Genomic DNA, 18,437 nt, shown 5'->3' on the forward strand with positions numbered 1-18,437 from the left:
GTTCCCTGGACAGCTGTAAGGCAGATTTTGGCATTCTTAGGTCAACAGGGATTCCAGTTATCCAGAGAGCTCACTCAACAGTGCCTCTTTACTTGCCCAGGACTGAGACATTTCTCCCAGTAGAACAAAATAGTTACCATAATGGGCAGACCCAAAATACTGAAAAGAACTCCCATTTGCTCTTACAGGTATCTTTATTTGAAAATTTAAAAATCTCTGGCACATACAGTTCTGAGCATTTAGATTTTGACTTCAGGGTGTATATGTGAATAACTTCAATGTTTTGTGGGTTAAATAGGAAATACCGATCTTAAGATTTAAAACAAACTTAGGCCCTTGCCCCAATATTAAACACTCTAAACTTAGTTTTTTTGTTCTCTTACTTTTGACTTCTCCAGATTCCTGCAGTTTTAGTGCTTTCTGCTGAGGCCACAATAATTAAAAAGTGGGCAGCTAACATTTTAGGTATATAACAACTAAGGAACGCAAGGATGAGAAAAATGGAGAACATGCTGTGATTTGCAGAGCCTACTGTATCAACATTAAGTAGCTGGATGTTAGACAGAAATTAGTAGAGAAATTCCTTCCTGGTACTGGCACTATCTGCTTTCTTCTGGGGTCTTGCAGTAGGCAGATGCCTTTCCTCAGAAAAGCCCCTTTTCTTTCTTCATCTGGAGCTGTTTCCAGCCAGGCAGAGCAGCAAATTGCCCTCTTGTGATGCCAAACACAGCAACAAAGTCCTGTTCAGAGAGGTAATTCTAAGAGAGAAGACAAAGTTCTTAGTTAGAAGGAAGACCTAGTACCTGTCAGTGCTAACGGAGTCGGGGAAATGGGGCCGAGAGAGTCCCAGGTAGTTCCTTGAAAGGGGAAGTAGAATGAATTCTTCAGAAAGTTTTTAATAGACTTAAATTATTCATTGGAGAGTTCTTTGGCTTGTGGAGTCCCACCTTGGCCTCTGAAAGCCCTGGCTGGATTCGCTCACAGCCCCACCTGGCACCAGTGTCTTGCCAGAAGGGCAAGAAATGGGTTCTATATTATGTACAAGTTCTGAACATCAGGCTTTGGCTGAATGGAGAACTAAATCGAGTGATGGTTTTCCTTGCTTTCTGCCCTTATGTGCCATTTTTTATCCAGACATTTTCAAGTGCAAGATCAGGTGGACCTTAGTGAGAGCATAAAATTCTCCTAACATTTATTTATTAATGATTAATGAATATTTTCTGTCCAAGTAAAATTATTAAGATATGGTCTCTGTTTTCAAGAAAGTTGCAGCCCAGATACTTAAGAGTTGGTTAGATAAGACACTGTGGAAAATCCAGAGGCCCTTCCCCTTCAAGGGGGAAATAAATTAGTTCATTCAACATGACTGTTAATTCAATCAGCTGAAACTTAAGGTGTGCCTGTGATCTGCTGGGCACCATTCTAGATGCTGAAAAGCTGAGAATGTGGGCGTGAACAAAACAGACAAGGTCCTTGCTCTTGAGGGTATCACTGGAGCGGGGCAGATAGACGGTGACCCAGTATAAAGGGACTATAGGCGGTGAGGGAGGCAGTGTCGGGGTGGTCAGGGGAGGCCTTCCTGGGGAGGTGGCATTGCAGCTGAGACCTAAATAGTGAGGAGGAGCTGGTTGTCTGATGATCTGGGAGAAAAATGTTTTCAGGCAGGAGCAATAGCAAGCATAAAGGCTCATGTTCGAGGAACAGAAAAACAGCCACTGGCTGAAGGGCGGTAAGTGAAGAGGGTAGTGGTCTGTGAGATGAAATCAGATGTGGGCAGGGGCCGGATTGTTTGGGGCCTTCGGGGCCATCAGAAGAACTTTGGATTCTAAGTGCAGTGGGAAGCCATTCAAGGTGTTTTAAATAGAAAAGTATCATCTGTTGTAGAAGCCCATTGGTTGTTATGTGGGGAACAGATTGTAGGGCAGGGGTGGAAACCAGTTGGGGGCCATACTGGCAGCAGAGAGATGGAGAGCAGTAGATGGAAGCTAGCTGATGGATTGATGTGGGAGGTGAGAAAAAAGAAGCAAGAAGGAGCCCTGGGTTTTCGGCTTGAGCTCCTGGGTGATTCAGATGTCTATTGAGTGCTTACAGCGCTCCAGATCTGTCCTAGGCTGTATACTGAGATGGTGCTTTACTCATGGAGAGCTCCACTTACATCGGATGCAGCCACTCACCTCCTTTTTGGCAGGGTTCACATCCTCAGGCAACTCCTGACTCTGATTTTTCAACAGAACTTCTACGGGGTAATATTTTGGCTCAGAATTCAGGGAGAGGGTTGTGTCCCTCATATCCTAGGGAAGATAAGAATGTAGACACTGGATAAAAGACTCTTCAGGTCTGTGCAGTTGAAGTTCTGTGTTTATAATATTTAAATTTTGGTTTTTACCACTTCATACTTTATAATCATCCTTTAGAACAATGGTTCCCAAAACTGGCTGCATGTCAGAATCGTCTGGGAATCTAAAATATTCAGATTTTAGGGTCCTTCTTGGGAAGGTGATTCAGTAAGTCTAAGGTAAATCCTGTATAGCCAGTTTGGCCTAGATGTTTTGCTTAAACATCATTTAAATACTGTGATCACTTTCCTTCTATTGGTACTTTTACTTGGGCTCTACATTTCCAGCCTTCAAATGACTTCAAATTGAAGTCATACTTCTTTTAAATATTTTTAAAGGATGCTACATTGCCATTAGCTTTGAAATCCTGAGTTTGTACAGCACAAAGGACAAAACTGCCAGATCGTTTGGACAGTGGTGCCATGTCCTTGTCCTGATGTTAAAGAGCTGTTGGATTCCTGGCCAGAAGCTCCACTTCTTTTGGCCATTAAAATAGGGGTAATGGCCTGAGTTTCTGTGGACGCCCCTGTCAGAAACTAATAAACATTATCATTTGGGTTAGAAGCTTATTATTTCTGAAAAATACTACCAGTAAATTTAATTTGTCCTGAATGACGGAGAGAGTTGAATAATAAAATTTGGTTTTGTTTTTGTTGTTTTTTTAAACAGCAAGTCTGTTCTAAATTCTGGAAGGCAGTAAAATAAGGAACTTGGCTCTGAGACCTGCATTTCTACCGATTAAAACAATCTTCATATCAAAATAGACCACCAGAGTGATACTAAGAAGGACATGATAGGGTTTTGGCCATGTTGCATCTGTAGCATTTGCTGTTTCTCTCTGGCTCTGGTTGCCTGTGAACAGCTCCTCCAAGAAACTCACAGCAGTGATTCTCGTGATAGCAGCAGCGTCTCCCAGCTCTTCTTTTAACTGTTCATATGATTTCCCTGCCTGAAAAGAAGAGATAGAAAATACAGCATGAGATGCTGCTTATAGGGGAGGGACATGTCAGGCCTGGTCTGTACCCTCGAGAGAAGCAAAAAAGGCAGGGGACAGAAGACATTTCAGGGATAAGCAAAAATGAAAATCCCCCCTTCTGGGTCTATGCAGGGTTGGAAGGTACTTAAACATGGTCTGCATTCTTTGCTGGTGGCCCCTCAATGCTTCATACTAAGAGCAGTTGACTAGGAGTCAGTAAACCTGGCTTCTTCCTACTGGTTAATTGTGACTTCAGACAAATAACTTCTCCTCTGAGATTCCTCATCTGTTAACACAGGAAACAATGTTCCCTAGCTATCAGGATGTAGAGCTCAAAAAGTAATGTGTGTGGATATACTTTATAAACTTTATTACTTTTTCACACACTGCTTGTTCCTGAGGCAAGCTGTGAATTCTCTAACTGGACTTAGTGCCCTGGTGGGCGCGAAAGAGAAGGAAAGTAAAAAGCGGAGAGAGGAGAGGGAGTGGGGGAGATGCGGTCCTGGGTTTACTCAGCCCTTGAGTACCCCGCCATCCCACTGAGCTCTTAGTGCCGAGCGCCCTGGCAGTAAGAACATCTTCCCGGTTCTCTCTGTTCTTACGCTCCAAATGTGAGGGTCCCAGGCCAAGAACCAGCCTGTGAATGTGGGAGGCTCGAACCCCTGTTTAATGATCAGGATTGGTGTGCCGGTGTCTCGGCCACTGGGGTGAGTGCGCAGGTACTCCTGGGCGGTAGCAAGAGCGCTCTCCTTCTCTGTGGCGTTGGCCTCAGCCCCAATCCACAAGAACACCTGTTGTGGTAGAGATTGAGTATTTGTTATTGCGCTCATACCAAGGGCTAAGTATCAATACTAGATCATACATGCTGCCCTGTCTTTCCCTGTCAGCAGTTCACAGCCTCATCAGAGTAAAGCTTTTCTCAGATTCATTTTGATTTATGTATCTCCCAAATCTACATCTCCAGTCCTGAACTCTCTCTCTCTCTGAACTTTAGCTTCCTGAATCCAGCTTCCTGCAAAACACCTCCTCTTGGCTGACTCCAAGCACGTCAAATATAACACCCCCAAAATGTAGCTCTTTTCTAAACTTGTATCTGTGTCTTCATTCTTGGTGAGTGGTGTCCATTCAGTCACCCAAGGCAATAACCTGGGAGTCATCCTAAATGCCTTCCATAACACCAGGACTTAGCTAATTTACCTCCTATGCTTTTGTCCAATCTGTCACCATCCCTCTGTCTCTACTCCAGAGCTCTTGTGTGGGCCAGCAGCTGCTCTTACTGGACTAGGACGGTAGTCTGCTGATTGGTCTCCCAACATACAGTCTTCTTTTTCCTCACAAGCCATCCCTCCTCTCCTACACTCGCCAGAGTGATCTATCTAAAGCACAGTCTGACCATGTCACTCGCCTGCTTAAATTTCAGTAGCTTTCCCCAATGAATTTCAAACTTCTTGACATGGTAGGTAAGGCCCACCCCTACTTCTTTAGCTCCACCTCTAGGGTGCTTTTTAACTCTGTCTTATGCTCTGATGATACTATTTGTAGTTCCCTGTATACTAGACTATTCATGCCTTGGTTTTCCTTTGCCTGAATGCCCTCTTTACCTGATTAATGCCTGTTTATCCTTTGAGTCTGAGAGCCATCTCCTCCAGAAAGTCTTCACGGAACCCCTAAACTGTGTTGAGTGCCCCTTATTTGTGCTCCCATGGCACCTCATACGTACCTCCATCATACTAAAATGATGTTTCTATGTCCGGTCTCCTCCACCCCCCCTCAGCCTGTAAACTCTGAGGGTAGGATGAGGCCCTTGGCCTTGGTGACACCACACCCAGCACAGTGATTAGAACGGACAAGGTGTTGAGTATGTTTGCTGAGCCGAATTGAAGAAAATGGGATGTGGCGGAGGGGCTGCCTTGAAGGTACGCTTTCGTATCCCTTTGTTCCCTAAAAGGCCCATATCCCTGGGTGTGGAGCCTGCTGCGCTTGGTCCTGAGAGAATGGAGTGCATGATGATAGGATGGCGTGATTTTCCTAAAGCAAAGTGGGAAAATTCCCAGGATGGTGAGTTTTAAACAACATTCTGTTCTCTCCAGCCCTGGCAAAAAGCAGGTTCTTCCTTTGGTCACCACTGACAAATGTTTGATTGACTTGGGGATGGTCCAGGGCTACCCTGGCTTTATCTGGGGGGTTGGGGAGAGGTACTACACAAAAAATAGCCTAAAGCTTGAGGATCTTTGTCATTTGTTCCAAGCTCTCTGGCTGTCTTACCTGGTCCCAGGTATCCAGGAGCATCACATCATCTGGGTTCAGGTCATCCTGGGTGAAGTCTGTGATCTCAGTGACAATGAACCGGCCAGTCTTATTGGAACATTCAAAGAGACGGGACTGGACATCTAGGATTTCCTGCTGTAGTCTGCAATACAGTCCAGTTAGTAGAGGAACTGAGCTGCTTAGAAATCATGTGCAGTTCACAAGTCTGGTAGGCAGGGGGAGCCAAGAGGAGGGGATGCTGTGGTCCTTTACCTTTTGTCATTGGCATAGGGAGTTTTTCCTCCCAGCAGGTCCCAGAACTCAGCTGGCTCCTGGCCCTCAGCCACTGTGTTCTCGGTGCCATCACAGAGAAGTCCGGCCAGCTCCTTAGCCATTGCCCGCTCATCCCCACTAGACCCCTGAGAGTCGGGTGGGGAGAACACAGATGTTAGTTGCACACAGGCACGTTGATGTGGGAAAAAAGTGTCTGAGACTAATAGCTCAGTGCAGCCGGGATCATCTACCAAGCCACAGTACCTCAGCACGGGGAGATAGATAGGTTTGTTCTGGTGCTGGGAGGGGCAGGGGGCAAGGGGCGGGGGGCACGGAGGAAAACAGTGGTGGCAAAGGACAAGACTAAACTCTGAAACCCACAGTGGATATTGACAAGTCACCTTTGTTTTGCTTTCAGTTGGAATTTTAGCACCTACTTTTGACTATTTTTTAAGAGGAAATTTAAGTTTATTTTTTAAATTATATATAGGAAAATTCACTCTTTTTGCCGTAGAGTTCTATGACTCCTGACGAATGCATAGAATCATGCTGCCACCACCACAACAAAAACAGAGCAGTCGTGTCACCACTGCCAAAAATTCCCTCGGGCTACCTACCCCTTTGTAGTCAAACCCTCCCTGAATCCTTAACCTCTGGCAACCACTGATCTGTTCTCCATCATGATAGTTTTGCCTTTTCCAGCACGTCATAAATGGAATCATACACTATGTAGCCTTTGTGCTAGTGCACTGTGCACTTAGCATAATGCATTTGAGATTCATCCTTGCAGTTGCGGGTATCAACAGCTTGTTCCTTTCCATAGCTGAGTAGTATCCCATTGTGTGGATGCACCGCTGTTTGTTTATCCATCCTCCAGCTGGTTTGCTTCCAGTTTTTGGTGATTACAAATAAAAGTGCTATAAACATTTGTGTACAGGTTTTTGTGTGAAGATAGTTTTTTATTTCGCATGGGTACATACCCAGGAATGGGGTTGCTGGGTCATATGGTAAGTGTATGTTTTATAAGAAACTGTCAAATTGTTCTCCGAAGGCCGTATTTGCTTTCCCACCGGCAGTGTGTGAGAATTCCTATTGCTCTGCATCCTCACCAGCACTTGATATTATCTTTATTTTTTTCAGTCATTCTAATAGGTGTGTAGTGGTATCTCATTGGGGTTTTCATTTGCATTTCCCTAATGACTAATGATGTTGAGCATCTTTTCCTGTTCAATTCTCTTTTGCAAAACAATTTTAGTGCTTTTTAATGCAGATGTAATCTAAATTGACAAAAATCACATTTTTAGTGTTTTTGTTCAGTGTTCATGGCTGTCCTGTTACAGTTCACCAAACTGGTGTGGAAAGATTGACTTATCCAGCCTGCATCCAGCCTCCATGTGTTTAGAGGTTTATGGAGGGTCTCCTGGATATAAGCAGTGTGTTAGTGAGTTTCTAATTGGAGGCCTAATTGTGGGGAACACTGTCAGTCCCTTTGAAGATCCTTTAGGAAAAGGTTCCTTTTTTTGAGGATTGCTCCAGCCTACTCTTTAGTTCCTTTGCCCTTGCTGACAGGAGGGTTGGTGCAGGGCTGGGCTCCGAGGGGCTGGTACGACCACTGGGCCAGCCATCCTACCTTGCCATACCACAGGTAGTGCTCTGTCTGGGTCCGCAGCAGAAAGACATCATTGGAGTTTAGGGAGGAGGTGAAGGCTGGAACCTCCACCGCTTTGGTGTTAGATTTGTCATTTCCTTGAATCTGGAAGAGCCTTACCGGAGGATCGGGCTCGGCATTTCCCTTCCTGGAAGTCCCACCCTAGACAGAGAGAAAAGCAGAGTCCAGAACTAAGGTGCACCATGTGCGCCGGGCACTGGGCTAGCATTGTGGAGAACATGGATGTGTTTGTTTGACACCGTCTTTGCCCTCAAGGAGCGTCTAGGCTAACGGGGAGAGGCTGAGGTGAGCTGGAGTTATGGTACCAATAGTATTAGCTTTCATTCTGAAACCTTGGTTATATGCCAGGCTCTTTGCTGGTGCCTTATCTACATCATTTTATAGATCCTCATAATAACTTTGTGAAGTAGGTATTATTATCCCACAGTGCAGATGGGGAAACAGGCTTAGAAACTTGGCTAATAAATGACAAGACTAGGACTTGACCACAGTCTTGTGTATATCAAACATGTGACATTATACATTCCTGGTAGTGCTTCAGCCAGGGCTTCATGGAAGAAATGGAACTTGAATCTGAAGGGGCACATTCTCTGGGGGAGGTGGACAGGTAATGATATGGCACATGTGAGGTCTAATGAGGACACCCACCTGATGGGAGTGGAGTGTGTAGGCTAGGGAGCTGAGGGTGATGCGCCTGCACAGGTAATATGGGTCAGATTATAAAAGACCTTGAACATGAATTAGGAAGTGGTTTGGACCTGAAGCCCTAGGCAGTCGGGATTCACTTCAGTGTCTTAGAGAGATTCACCCCCTTGTCTATGTCTTCCCCAAGCCCTGCTCTCTACCCCTCCTCTCCTCTACTGTAGTCTCCTGCTGACCTGCTGGTTCTGAGCATTCTGCTTATGGTGTAATTTTATCTGAGGGCTCTCACCTCGAAGATAACCAGCTTTCCTTTGAAGATGGCCATGAAGTGGCGTGGCTCCTTCCCCATGGTAACCCGAACCTGCACAGGGGCCCCATCAAACTGCCGGTCCACCTCCACCGCCTGGTATGCCGAGGCTGCCAGCTCATCCTGTGAGGCGTGGCGGCCCTGCAGTGGTGAGCGGGTGCGATGGGTCCCTGCTACCCCCGGCCCTAGCTCAGTGGCCAGAGGAGGCGCCAGGATCCAAAGCTGAGAGCCTGCCCCAGGCCTACCTGCCAGATGTACAAGATGTAGTGCGGCTTCCCGTGCATCTCGTACGTATAGAGAACCAGATAGCAGTCTCCCCCATAAAAGAAGCCATACCACTGATGCTCCACGGGGACCAGCTCCAGGTTTTCAATTCTCCAGACCTAGGCATAGAAGGAGACACAGTTCCCCAGAGATGGGAGTCCTGTGAAGAAACAGCTACCTGGAGGGAACTGGGCCATGCTCAGCAGAGAATCCAGGTGGGTGAGGCACTAATGTCCATTCAAAGTACACCTTCCCCCTCTGGTGCTTCTTTCCAGTGGTGAGGGCTTATCACATCTGCATGATTTGAATCCCAAGAACTGGATCGTCCCTGGTCAGATGCATCCCCATCATGGCTCAGAGATGATTTGAATATGTCTGCCAGGTGAGTTATTGATAGCACACTGGAGTATCTGCCTTTCACTTCCGTGAAGAATTGTGGGAAAACCCTGCAGACTCAGACACCCCTTTGAATAGTCCTGAGGTGCCAGAGGCGGAAAGGAAAGCAAAGCAGACACGGAATCACGTGCCCCTTCTGTACAGCAGAGCAGCCAGGAGGGCCAGTGCTGCCGCCTGCCCTGGGATGTGGGTCACTGGGCTTACCTCAACGTTGCCGTTGCCGTCGTCGACCATTCTTTCCTGGGCTGCCACCTCTGGTTTGGTGTGCAGCAGAGTCACATCAAATTTATCCCGGAAAACGTTAGCTGCACGGAAGGGGTTGGGAGAAGCCAAGTGAGCAAAAAGCACCTGTGCCTGCCTTTCTAAAGAGTCCCGGCAGTGAGAACACGATCTGGGGGCAATCTTACCGATTTTACCAATGCTGAACGTTTTCCCCAGACCCACGGTCTGTTCCTTCACTGACCACTTCTGGAACAGCTGCTTGAACATGGCTGACTCAGTACCATCACTGACGGTCTCCACGTTGGTACTGCTGGGGTAGCCCTTCATCTTGATGAAGTTCTGCAGGAGCCCCCCACCCCCACCCCCGAAGGACAGGTCAGTCAGGGACTGCACTGGGCTCTTGACTTGGCTGGTGATTCACCCCTGTGAAGCCAGTTGGTAGGATTGTTCCCTTCTGGGAGTCAGAGTCAAATTCTAACTCACTTCTGTCTAGGGACCAAGTTACCTGCCCTCAAGGAAAGGACTGAGCGGAACATTCTGGCATCTCTTCATTGGCCTGTCCTGATTATTACTGATTTTTTTTTTTTTTGGTAAGATCCTCTATTCTGTGTTCCTTCAGCACTCCTGTACTCTACTGACTTTGTATCACCTTCATTGCCCCTTTTTTGCTTTGTAAGTGCATCCTGCCTGGTTCATCTGCATGGTCTGCACAATGTCATAAGCTCCTTGAGGACAGGGCCATTGACCTTGATATGTGATATCGCCTTCAATAATAACAGCCACCTTTTACTGAGCAGCTGTGTGTGCCAGGTATTGTTCTGAGTGCTTTATAAATGTTACTTAATCCTCACAACAACCCCAGGAGATGGCATTAAACCTGGATTTGAATCCCAGTTTGTCTGTCTGACTTTGAAGTCATGTATGTAACTGCGATGTTCTATGCTCTGGTGCCTAATATGGCTCTCTGAGCACATCTGATGTGTTATGGACAGAATTTTTTGGACACTATTGCACATCCATAGCTCCTACCAGAGCTTTAGACATGGCCATCTGTTTCTCAACCTTTGTGGCTCCTCTTCCTTTCCACACATAGACCTTGGTTCCACTTTGGTCCAGGATGTAGCAGTCCTGAAGCAGATGGTCAGGGATAAAAGTGGTTACTCCTGCCCAAGACCATGAGGAAGGCCTTTCCGTAGGGTCTGCCTCTGAAGCCAGGTCTGGCTACCCCAAGCCAAGCCCACCCAAGCTCTACTTACATCATGGTTCAGTAAGCCCTGGACCAGAGGCCTCGTTGCTACCTCTGTGACCGCCAGCTGCCCAGCTGAGTCTGAGACACTAGAGAAGGGGAGAGGTTAGCCTGTACCTTCTCTTCTACAAAGCATCGTGTAGTCAATCTGATATTTCATGGCTTTGTCTTAGAATGGAGTTTCTGGGTAGAGTTCGACTTCTTGCGACAGGCATGGCTTGAATGCAGACAGGAATGTGATGCACTCTGTTCTCCCGAACGTTATCCTGTCCACATCTCTAGGCACGTATAGATCTGAGCAAAGGAATGGTCTCCCCCAGAGACCAGGAAGAGTTGCTAACAAGAGCAGATGGTAGCTGCTCAGGGAACACTGAGCTCCTTATAGAAGCTGCATTTGAAGAAGACTGAAAGAAAGCCAGTCACCTGCACCCCAAACGAGGAGCCAAGCAGAAGTGCTGGTTTTCCGGGGGGACACCTTCCCCCTACCCCAGCTTCCAAGCAGCAGCCAGGCTTAACTACTCACTGATACAGCGTGATATTTGATTTCTGCTGCTGATCTATGATCTCATCGGGGACCGCAGGCTTGATAATGGAGTGCCGGCCGAGGGTGTCCTGAAGGACCTTCATCAGCTCTGGACTGGCCGCCTCCTTGTCTCCCTCTATTACTCCTATTTCAGCACGGCCCCCTCGCTCCCTGTCCCGAATATCCTTTGCCAGAAGCATAGCCTGTAAAGAAGCCCGAGGAAGCACTCAGCTCCCGGAGGAGCAGCCTGGATCCCAGACACAGGAGTTACCCTGATGCTGAGGAGCCCAGGCTGAGTCGCGGGCTCGCACATGTGGCCTGTCTCTGAAACAGATGCTGCTCAAAGGCAGGGGTCTGGCTTGAAGGGCAGGAAAGAGCCAGCGAGGAAAGAAGAAGGAAAGGGCAGCTGAGGGAGTGCAAGCCCCTGAGGCCCTGGGGGAGAGGAGGGAGCAACAGAACAGGCCACACCTTCAGACGCTCCCTACTGCTGCTCTCTGGGCCATTCCACTGGATGATGACCTTCCCAAGGTCCAGCAGGAAGACATCACCTCGGTTAAAACTGTCCCAGCTCATTTCCACCTGCAGGGGAGGTAGACATTATGTAGGAGGAGTTCTTAGGTGCTAGGCGGTGAGGCCCTGGGCCCAGGACAGACAAGGGGCAGGACTTACCTCGGTGGCCCTGATGTTTCTCTTCCCCTTCACGTGCAGCAGCCGCTTCACGTCGTAGGTATTGGTCTCCACGTGCTTCATCCCAGAGGCCACACCCCCCTTCTTGTAGCTGAGGGAACATCCGTTATTTATTGAGCACCTGCTATGTGCTAGGTACTGGGGAGACAGTTGTGGGTCACACAGATGCAACCTCTGCCCACGCGGGTGATGACAGTAAATGAGCCGGGTAAACATAGATGCTGGTCACCATTGCCACAGAGGTGCACTCAGCGATGGGCTTTTGGACAGCGTGTTCAGGGCAGTCTTCTCCGAAGGACTGACATTTGAGCTGGGATATTAAGAGTAGGAACCAACCACCAGAGGACTAGTTCTCCAGACAGAGGGTGCATCACTGATGAAGTCCCCAGAGCACAGAAGAACTTGTTTTGTTTCGTTCTAGAAACTGTGTGAATGTCGCGTGTGATGGGGAGAGGGGCACAAGTCAGGCGGGAGCAGAAACATTAATGACACCGTGGCCTTAAAACCAACTCACTCCAGGAATCCGCTCTCCCGCCCCTGGCCCTCACCCCAGCCCAGCCTCCCCCAGGCGTCCCACACGTGAAGGGCACGCAGAAAGCCACGGGGAGCAGAGGGTTCCCTGGTGACTCACTGTGGTGCTCTGTGCCCAGTAGGTCCTCAGTGGGGACTGCTGACCTGCAAGAAGCTGGCCTTGGACCAGCCTCAGAACTCTCAAGCCCACTGGAATTCCTTTTTCTTTTCAATCTCAAGTGCAAAGTTTTGAGGTAATCAAGCTCCTCAGTTCGTGGAAGGTTTTCACCATTGGCCTTTATGAGACCCCTCTCTTGTAGTAAGTATTTGTGTGTTCCCTTTTATCTGCATACCCTACCCCTTTCTCTCCCCTCCATAGGCATCCATTCTAACAGTTTAACATCTGTCTTTTTATTTTCTTTCTGGTAAAATGTGGCCTGTTGTTTTGAGTTTATGTATTTTTTTAAAAACGGACACTGGCATTCTGTTCTATATTTCAAGCCTGTTTTCTACCTGTGCTCCCTAAGCCCCGTGTTTTTAAGGTCTGTCCACATGTCCGATGTGCCTCTAATCTGTTGCTTCCAGCTGTGGTATGGTACTCCGCCGTGTCGCGGAGTGTTTTTCCTGTCCACATTGCCTGCAGCTTCCCACCACCACTAATGTGAACGTTCTGGCTCATGTGCCCTTGTGGACCTGGGAACGTGAGCGCTCCTTTGGGTCACACCCCGGGGGGTGAGATCTGCCCCAGTGGCAGCAGACTACTCTCCGGAATGCTGGGCCAGTCCTCACTTGCACCAGCAGGGCACCTGTCTCCCCAGAGCTTCGACGACACTTGGAGCCTCTCAGCTCTCTAATTTACGCTGCTCTAGTAGGTGGAAATGATGGCTTTGTTTGGATTTGCATTTCTCTGATGACTTTCTTCATATACGTTTTGGCCCTTTTGGTTTCCTCTTTGGTAAACTGCGGTTACGTCCTTGCTCTGTGCATAGCTACTCACATGATGCCCTTCTTGAAGTAGCCGCGGAAGGTGTCGGACTCGTGGCACTGGACCTCCCGGTGCTGCACGGGGCTGCCCCCCAGGTAGTCGTCCAGCTGCGTAGTGTAGATGGCTACGCAGCTCTTCTCATCCTGCGAGGAGTCCTTCCCAATCCAGAAGTGGATGTCCTGGGAGAGGATGCTGCCCACTCTCCGGGTCTGGGATGTAGTCAGAGAGATGAGGTCAGGCGCCAGCTGGCCTCCCCTTCGCTGCTGGCCCTTCTGGCGTGGGAAGAACGTGGCCTACGGTGACTTGTGTCCTGCCCTTGGCAGGCTTGGGGCCCCTCCCTCCCTCCCTGCAGTGGCCCGGGTGCAGACCTCCTCTGTGGCTCAAGCCCTGGCAGCCCAAATCCCTCCCCACATCTGGGGAATGTTGACAGCTTATTGTTCTCAAAATAAACAGAGACCAATGGGGATCTTTTCCGGGTTGGACTGCAGGCTTTTCTTGCTGCTCCTTCGCACCCCTGCACTTGCACATCTGGCACAGTGCTGCTGTCCATCTGCATGGCTCTGTCAGTACTGTCCACGCGGGAGATTGTTTCCTCCGCTAGATGAGTACTTTGAGGCCAGAGATGGCCTTGTATCCACCTGGCCTTCCTTCACAGCACTGTCATCTGGGGTCTGGGTCCCGGAGGGAGAAGTGCTGCTGTAGGCTACTCGCTGAGGTTCAGACTGAGGGCCACACCCATACCCTCTGATGCAAAATTTAAAACCCTGGCCTAAGAAACCCTTTGATAGTCAAAGTGGAGGCCTGTTCTATATAACAGCAAGGAAGAATCAAGATGGATACCAGGTTAACCTCATGGGCAGATCTCCCAGTGGGGCCCCAGAGCTGGCTCTCAGGGGAGCAGCTCATGGGAATGGGGGGTATGGTGCTCACCGAGAGGATGAGGTAGCAGTCCCCCTCATAGAAGATGCCGTGGGCATTCAGGGGCACCAGCGCCAGCTCCATTTTCTGGAAGGACAAGGGGTGTGTATAGGCTGCATTCTCTCCCTCCTCCCCCGACCCCCCCAGGCCTCCCCCTGCACGCCATCATTGACACAGGCAGCAGGGGAGAGAAGGGAGATGTCCCCACGGGGCGTGGCGGTCAGCCACAGGATTAGCGCGGCCACCCCTCTGGCTTCTGCTGAACTCCACCTGCCCGGCCCTGGGTCTGGATCTGGGTGCCTGTCCTCACCCCATCCTCCTCGCACCGCCTGCTTGGCCTCATCTTGCTACAGCCTGTGAGCTGCCTCAGTCCTTTGTAGAGTTGGGTGTAAGCCCTCAAGTAAAAGCCCATCTCTGAGCCGCTGCACCAGAGTGCCTCCAGCGCTGACTCTGACCACCAAGAGCTGGCCAAGTTCTGAGAGAATGGGGGGGGAGCCAGGATTCTGTGAGGCTCTGGGGGGGAGTGCCGGCCGTGTGCAGGCTTCCTGCCGAGGGCTCTGTATTTGGAGTCTGGGTTGGAGCCCTGATGCACCTGTCACCTGCATGTCTGGCTCGTCCCAGGAGAGCCATTGCAATGGCCTCAGATGTGGACTTTCATCACTATCTCCAAGTAGGTAAACCTGCAGTCATGTTTGAGTGTATTCTGTGTAAAATATGTGTGTTAAATGTAAAAATGTTAAATATCCCACAATTTGCTTAACTCTTTTAGTACTTATTAGTTTTTAAATAAACCGGGAGCCTTAAAACAGTGGGAGTGACCTGGGCTCTCACAAGCTCTGAGCTGCTTGCTGGGGGGCTGTGACTCCCCTCGTGGTGGAGGATGGTGAGGTGGGGCACATCACCTCTGCGTTTTCTGCAGCAGAGCCACTCACTGGGCTCAGAGCAGGGAGGTGGGGTGAGGCTGCCAGGCCAGGGCGGTTCCCAACTATAGACCGCTAGAGCTTGAGGTCAGCCAGAGGGGCTCAAGCCCGAGTGGGAGAAGGGATGAGCAGGGCACCGATCTGTGCTGTACCCGCCAAATCTTCCTACCACCCTGCAGGAGCCAGAGTGCCCCGTGGAAGACAGTTTCCATTGTCCTGACAGAAGCGGCCAGGTGTCTCGGGGCTTGGGCCCCACCCATCTCTCCAGGGCATTTACTAGAAATGCAGATGGCTGGATAAAAGGCAAGCCTATTTTTGCTTGGAGCCCTGCTCTCCAAGGCCAAGAACATTGCCTCCACCTGTCACCCGCCTGCTCTGAGCACCCAGGAGGGGTCAAGGATCGGAAAACGTGCCCTTTGGAGCTGCCTCTCACTGTTGTTGAACCACAGACAGGAGACCAAGGCGTGTGGAGGGCCTTCAGCCGACCAGAGTCTTCTGCCCCGATCCAGCCCAGCTCACCTCTATTCTCCAGGTGATGATCCCAGGGTCGTTGCCCACAGCCTGAAAGGCACTGCTCAGAGACATGGCACTTGTCTTCCTGGGACTGAAACATCACAGAGCAAGCACGGAGATGACACCTCTCACAGCAGTCATCCAGCCAGCTTTCCTCCTAAGTCACTTCCCAATCTCTTGTCAGCCATCCTGCCATGTCCTTGTGGTGCATCCCTGCACTATCTCACAGTGATGCGGAAAATGACTTGTCCAAGTTCATGTCGTAAGGCTGGCTGGCCCAGGGATCCCCACCGGAAATTCTGCTTCCCACTTGCCACTTTCCTTGTTAAGAGCTCTGATAACACAGCCATGATTATTTACTGAAGGGGTGACAAATATGCTAAGCCCTGTGTTGGTTGACTTTATGTTCTCTCATAAGCTGAGTATATTTTCTTTGTCTTACATTGTGGGAAAATTGAGGTTCAGGGAGGTTAAATAATTTACTCAATATCACTAGAATGGAATCCATACCTGATCTTAAAATCTGTGCTCTTTTCTAGTTTCTGTGATGTACTGCAGCCCTTCCTAACTTACCTAAATTCAGTGGCACATGGGATTGAAAAGCCCATGTCGGAGTAAGTATTTCCAAACTGTGTTTCCTTCTTTCATTCCCAATCCCTCTAACTCTCCCAGACTCCCTGCTTGCCAGGTCCTCTCCACAGTCAACAATTTGATCTTTTACTTCCCAGACTTTTTTAAGTAAACTATCCTAAAACTCAGACAACCCGTTCTGCTTCTGTCACATGACTAATATATTCCCTGTGTCTCACAGAAGAAAAGGGAAAGTAAAATGGCAGGGCTGTGCCTGGGACAAAGAGTTCAGGGTGCCAGCAGGGGCAGGTAGGCGTGGCCTGTGGGAAGACCCTCCCCCCACCCCCCGCCCCCTCCCACACAGACCCAGACAGTGGTTCTGTGGCCGCCCACAGACAGGGTGGGGAGAGGGAGGAAGAGGTAAAGAGGAGTGTGGACTGCGTACCATCTCTGTTCGAAGTGCGTCTAGGGTTATCAAGCACCTACACGTCCATGGCCACACAGGCTTTAAATAATGAAAATTCCTGCCTGGTTCTTGCTCTCAAGGGGCTTGCAATCTAATTGATACACATCACTGATGAACGCTCCCAAGAGGCAAAGGAAAAAGGAAGGGCCTGATGAAGATACATAGGATAAAGAAAAAGAAACAAAAGAAAAAACAACCCCACCCAGAAAGGACTATCTGGGGTTTTGCTATTTGGAGGCATATTGTGCTTGTTAAGAGGAGCATGTCTGGCCATTCTTTTCTTAAGCCTTGGCGGATGAACCCAGGTTTGGAGAGTATGTGCCATTATCTAGTATGGACATTGGCAAAAAAACAAAACAAAAGACAAACAAAAAACTCTCTTTGTCTACTGCTACAGCAGGACTAACGCAGAGCAGTGATGCGGAGCTGCCAGTGTTTAAGGATTTAATTTGATAATTGGCACTGCCCCACCCTGTGCTGCTTAGAATTGCCAGGAAATATTTGTTCAGGTTTTCTTCAGACCCTAGATTTCAGTCATTAAAGGCAAATGCTGTGACCCAATTAGGGGAAGGGGACAAGGAATTCATTCCTTGGAGAGAGGTTAAGAGTAAACCTGGTAAAAGTCAAACGAGCTGGCACTAATTAGAACTGTGAGTCCAGAGGCCAAAAACAGTCCCATTTTCCAGCAGGGACTTAGCAATCAAAATGCTCACTGGGCCAGGGTCCCTGAAATGCAGGAGAGGACATGCTCAAAGCAGGGACTTTGCCATACTGGAACACCCAGAAAATGTGACTGGGGGACTGAGCAAAGTCCCCCAAAGCTCAGTCTCTCCCTCCCTCCTCCTCAAGTCCTGATTTATCAACTCAGCACCCTTTGATACCACTGCACAAACCGCTGGGCGGGGTGCAGTTTTGAAATCCCAGTTTAAAAGCTGGTGGCCCTTAATTCTTACCAATACTCCTAGGAACGGACCCCAGAGGAAGCTGGTTTAAATTTCTGCCTTGCCCCATACCATCTCTTTGAGATGGGTGAATCTTTCCAAGCTTTTGAAAGTGTGCCCTATGTTTTGTGGTCTCTAAAAAGCACCTCGACTTCTCAGCAGGAAGTCTGCAAAACTGGTCACAAACTCCTGGTTCAACCCTTTAAAAGCCTCATCCGAGAACACAAAGCCAAGGAAATTTTAATCTCCTCTCTCTTTTGTTTCTTTCTAGTTCAAGTAAAATTGCTCTATTGACGTGCATCCATAAACCAAATAGAACTTACCTTGCCTTCTCTCTCAGCGGTCTTCCCAGTTTTCTGGCGGGTAAGCACTGTTGAGGAACCACCCAATGCTGGAGGTTCCAGGTCCTGCTGCCTTACCTTAGTAATGGCTGCGCATACACTGGGTTATATTTGCTTGCGTTTGCATCCTAACCGCATTTTCCTAGTCCTGGCCAATCACAGCCAACCTAGCCCTGGGCTTGACTTATTCAAACCAGAGAGAAAGCTGTATCTGTTCCTATTCAAAACAGCAAAAACAAGAGCAGACTTTTAAAGGCTTCTTTTAACTCCAGCTCCACGCCCTGATCTAATTGATTTTTTAAAAGTGCACAGCCCATCAATAATGCAGGAAAGAGGGTGGGAGGATATGAAATTTGCCATATTGTAGATATGAATGCATTACACTGATGACAGGAAGCAGGGGCTGGGGCGGCCCCCCCCCCCCAAGCGCTTGGGATGTCCAGGCTGGCAAGTGCCTCCCGAGAAGCTCCTGGGCATTTCTCAGA

At 48.9% G+C, this 18,437-nt stretch overlaps 1 protein-coding gene across 2 annotated transcripts; it reads right to left on the reverse strand.

Moving 5' to 3' along the window:
- Positions 1 to 184: 184 nt before the first annotated feature.
- AVIL (advillin) lies at positions 185 to 18,017 on the reverse strand. Of its 2 annotated transcripts, XM_068560371.1 has the most exons (20): positions 17,935 to 18,017; positions 15,641 to 15,725; positions 14,214 to 14,288; positions 13,296 to 13,492; positions 11,771 to 11,879; positions 11,570 to 11,680; positions 11,102 to 11,304; positions 10,589 to 10,667; positions 10,362 to 10,460; positions 9,518 to 9,671; positions 9,315 to 9,415; positions 8,696 to 8,833; positions 8,433 to 8,591; positions 7,463 to 7,642; positions 5,833 to 5,978; positions 5,578 to 5,722; positions 3,915 to 4,103; positions 3,217 to 3,285; positions 2,175 to 2,291; positions 185 to 758 (listed from the first exon to the last, which is right to left on the reverse strand). In XM_068560371.1, exons 2-20 carry the CDS (start codon positions 15,704 to 15,706, stop codon positions 645 to 647), a joined length of 2,451 nt encoding a protein of 816 aa, XP_068416472.1. In that variant the 5' UTR covers positions 15,707 to 15,725; positions 17,935 to 18,017; the 3' UTR covers positions 185 to 644. The 2 variants fall into 2 exon arrangements, with proteins under 2 accessions (XP_068416472.1, XP_068416471.1); XM_068560370.1 differs by having other exon boundaries at positions 9,315 to 9,671.
- Positions 18,018 to 18,437: the final 420 nt, after the last annotated feature.

This window comes from Eschrichtius robustus, chromosome 13, assembly GCF_028021215.1.
Source record: "Eschrichtius robustus isolate mEscRob2 chromosome 13, mEscRob2.pri, whole genome shotgun sequence".
Classification (NCBI taxonomy): Eukaryota; Metazoa; Chordata; class Mammalia; order Artiodactyla; family Eschrichtiidae; genus Eschrichtius; species Eschrichtius robustus.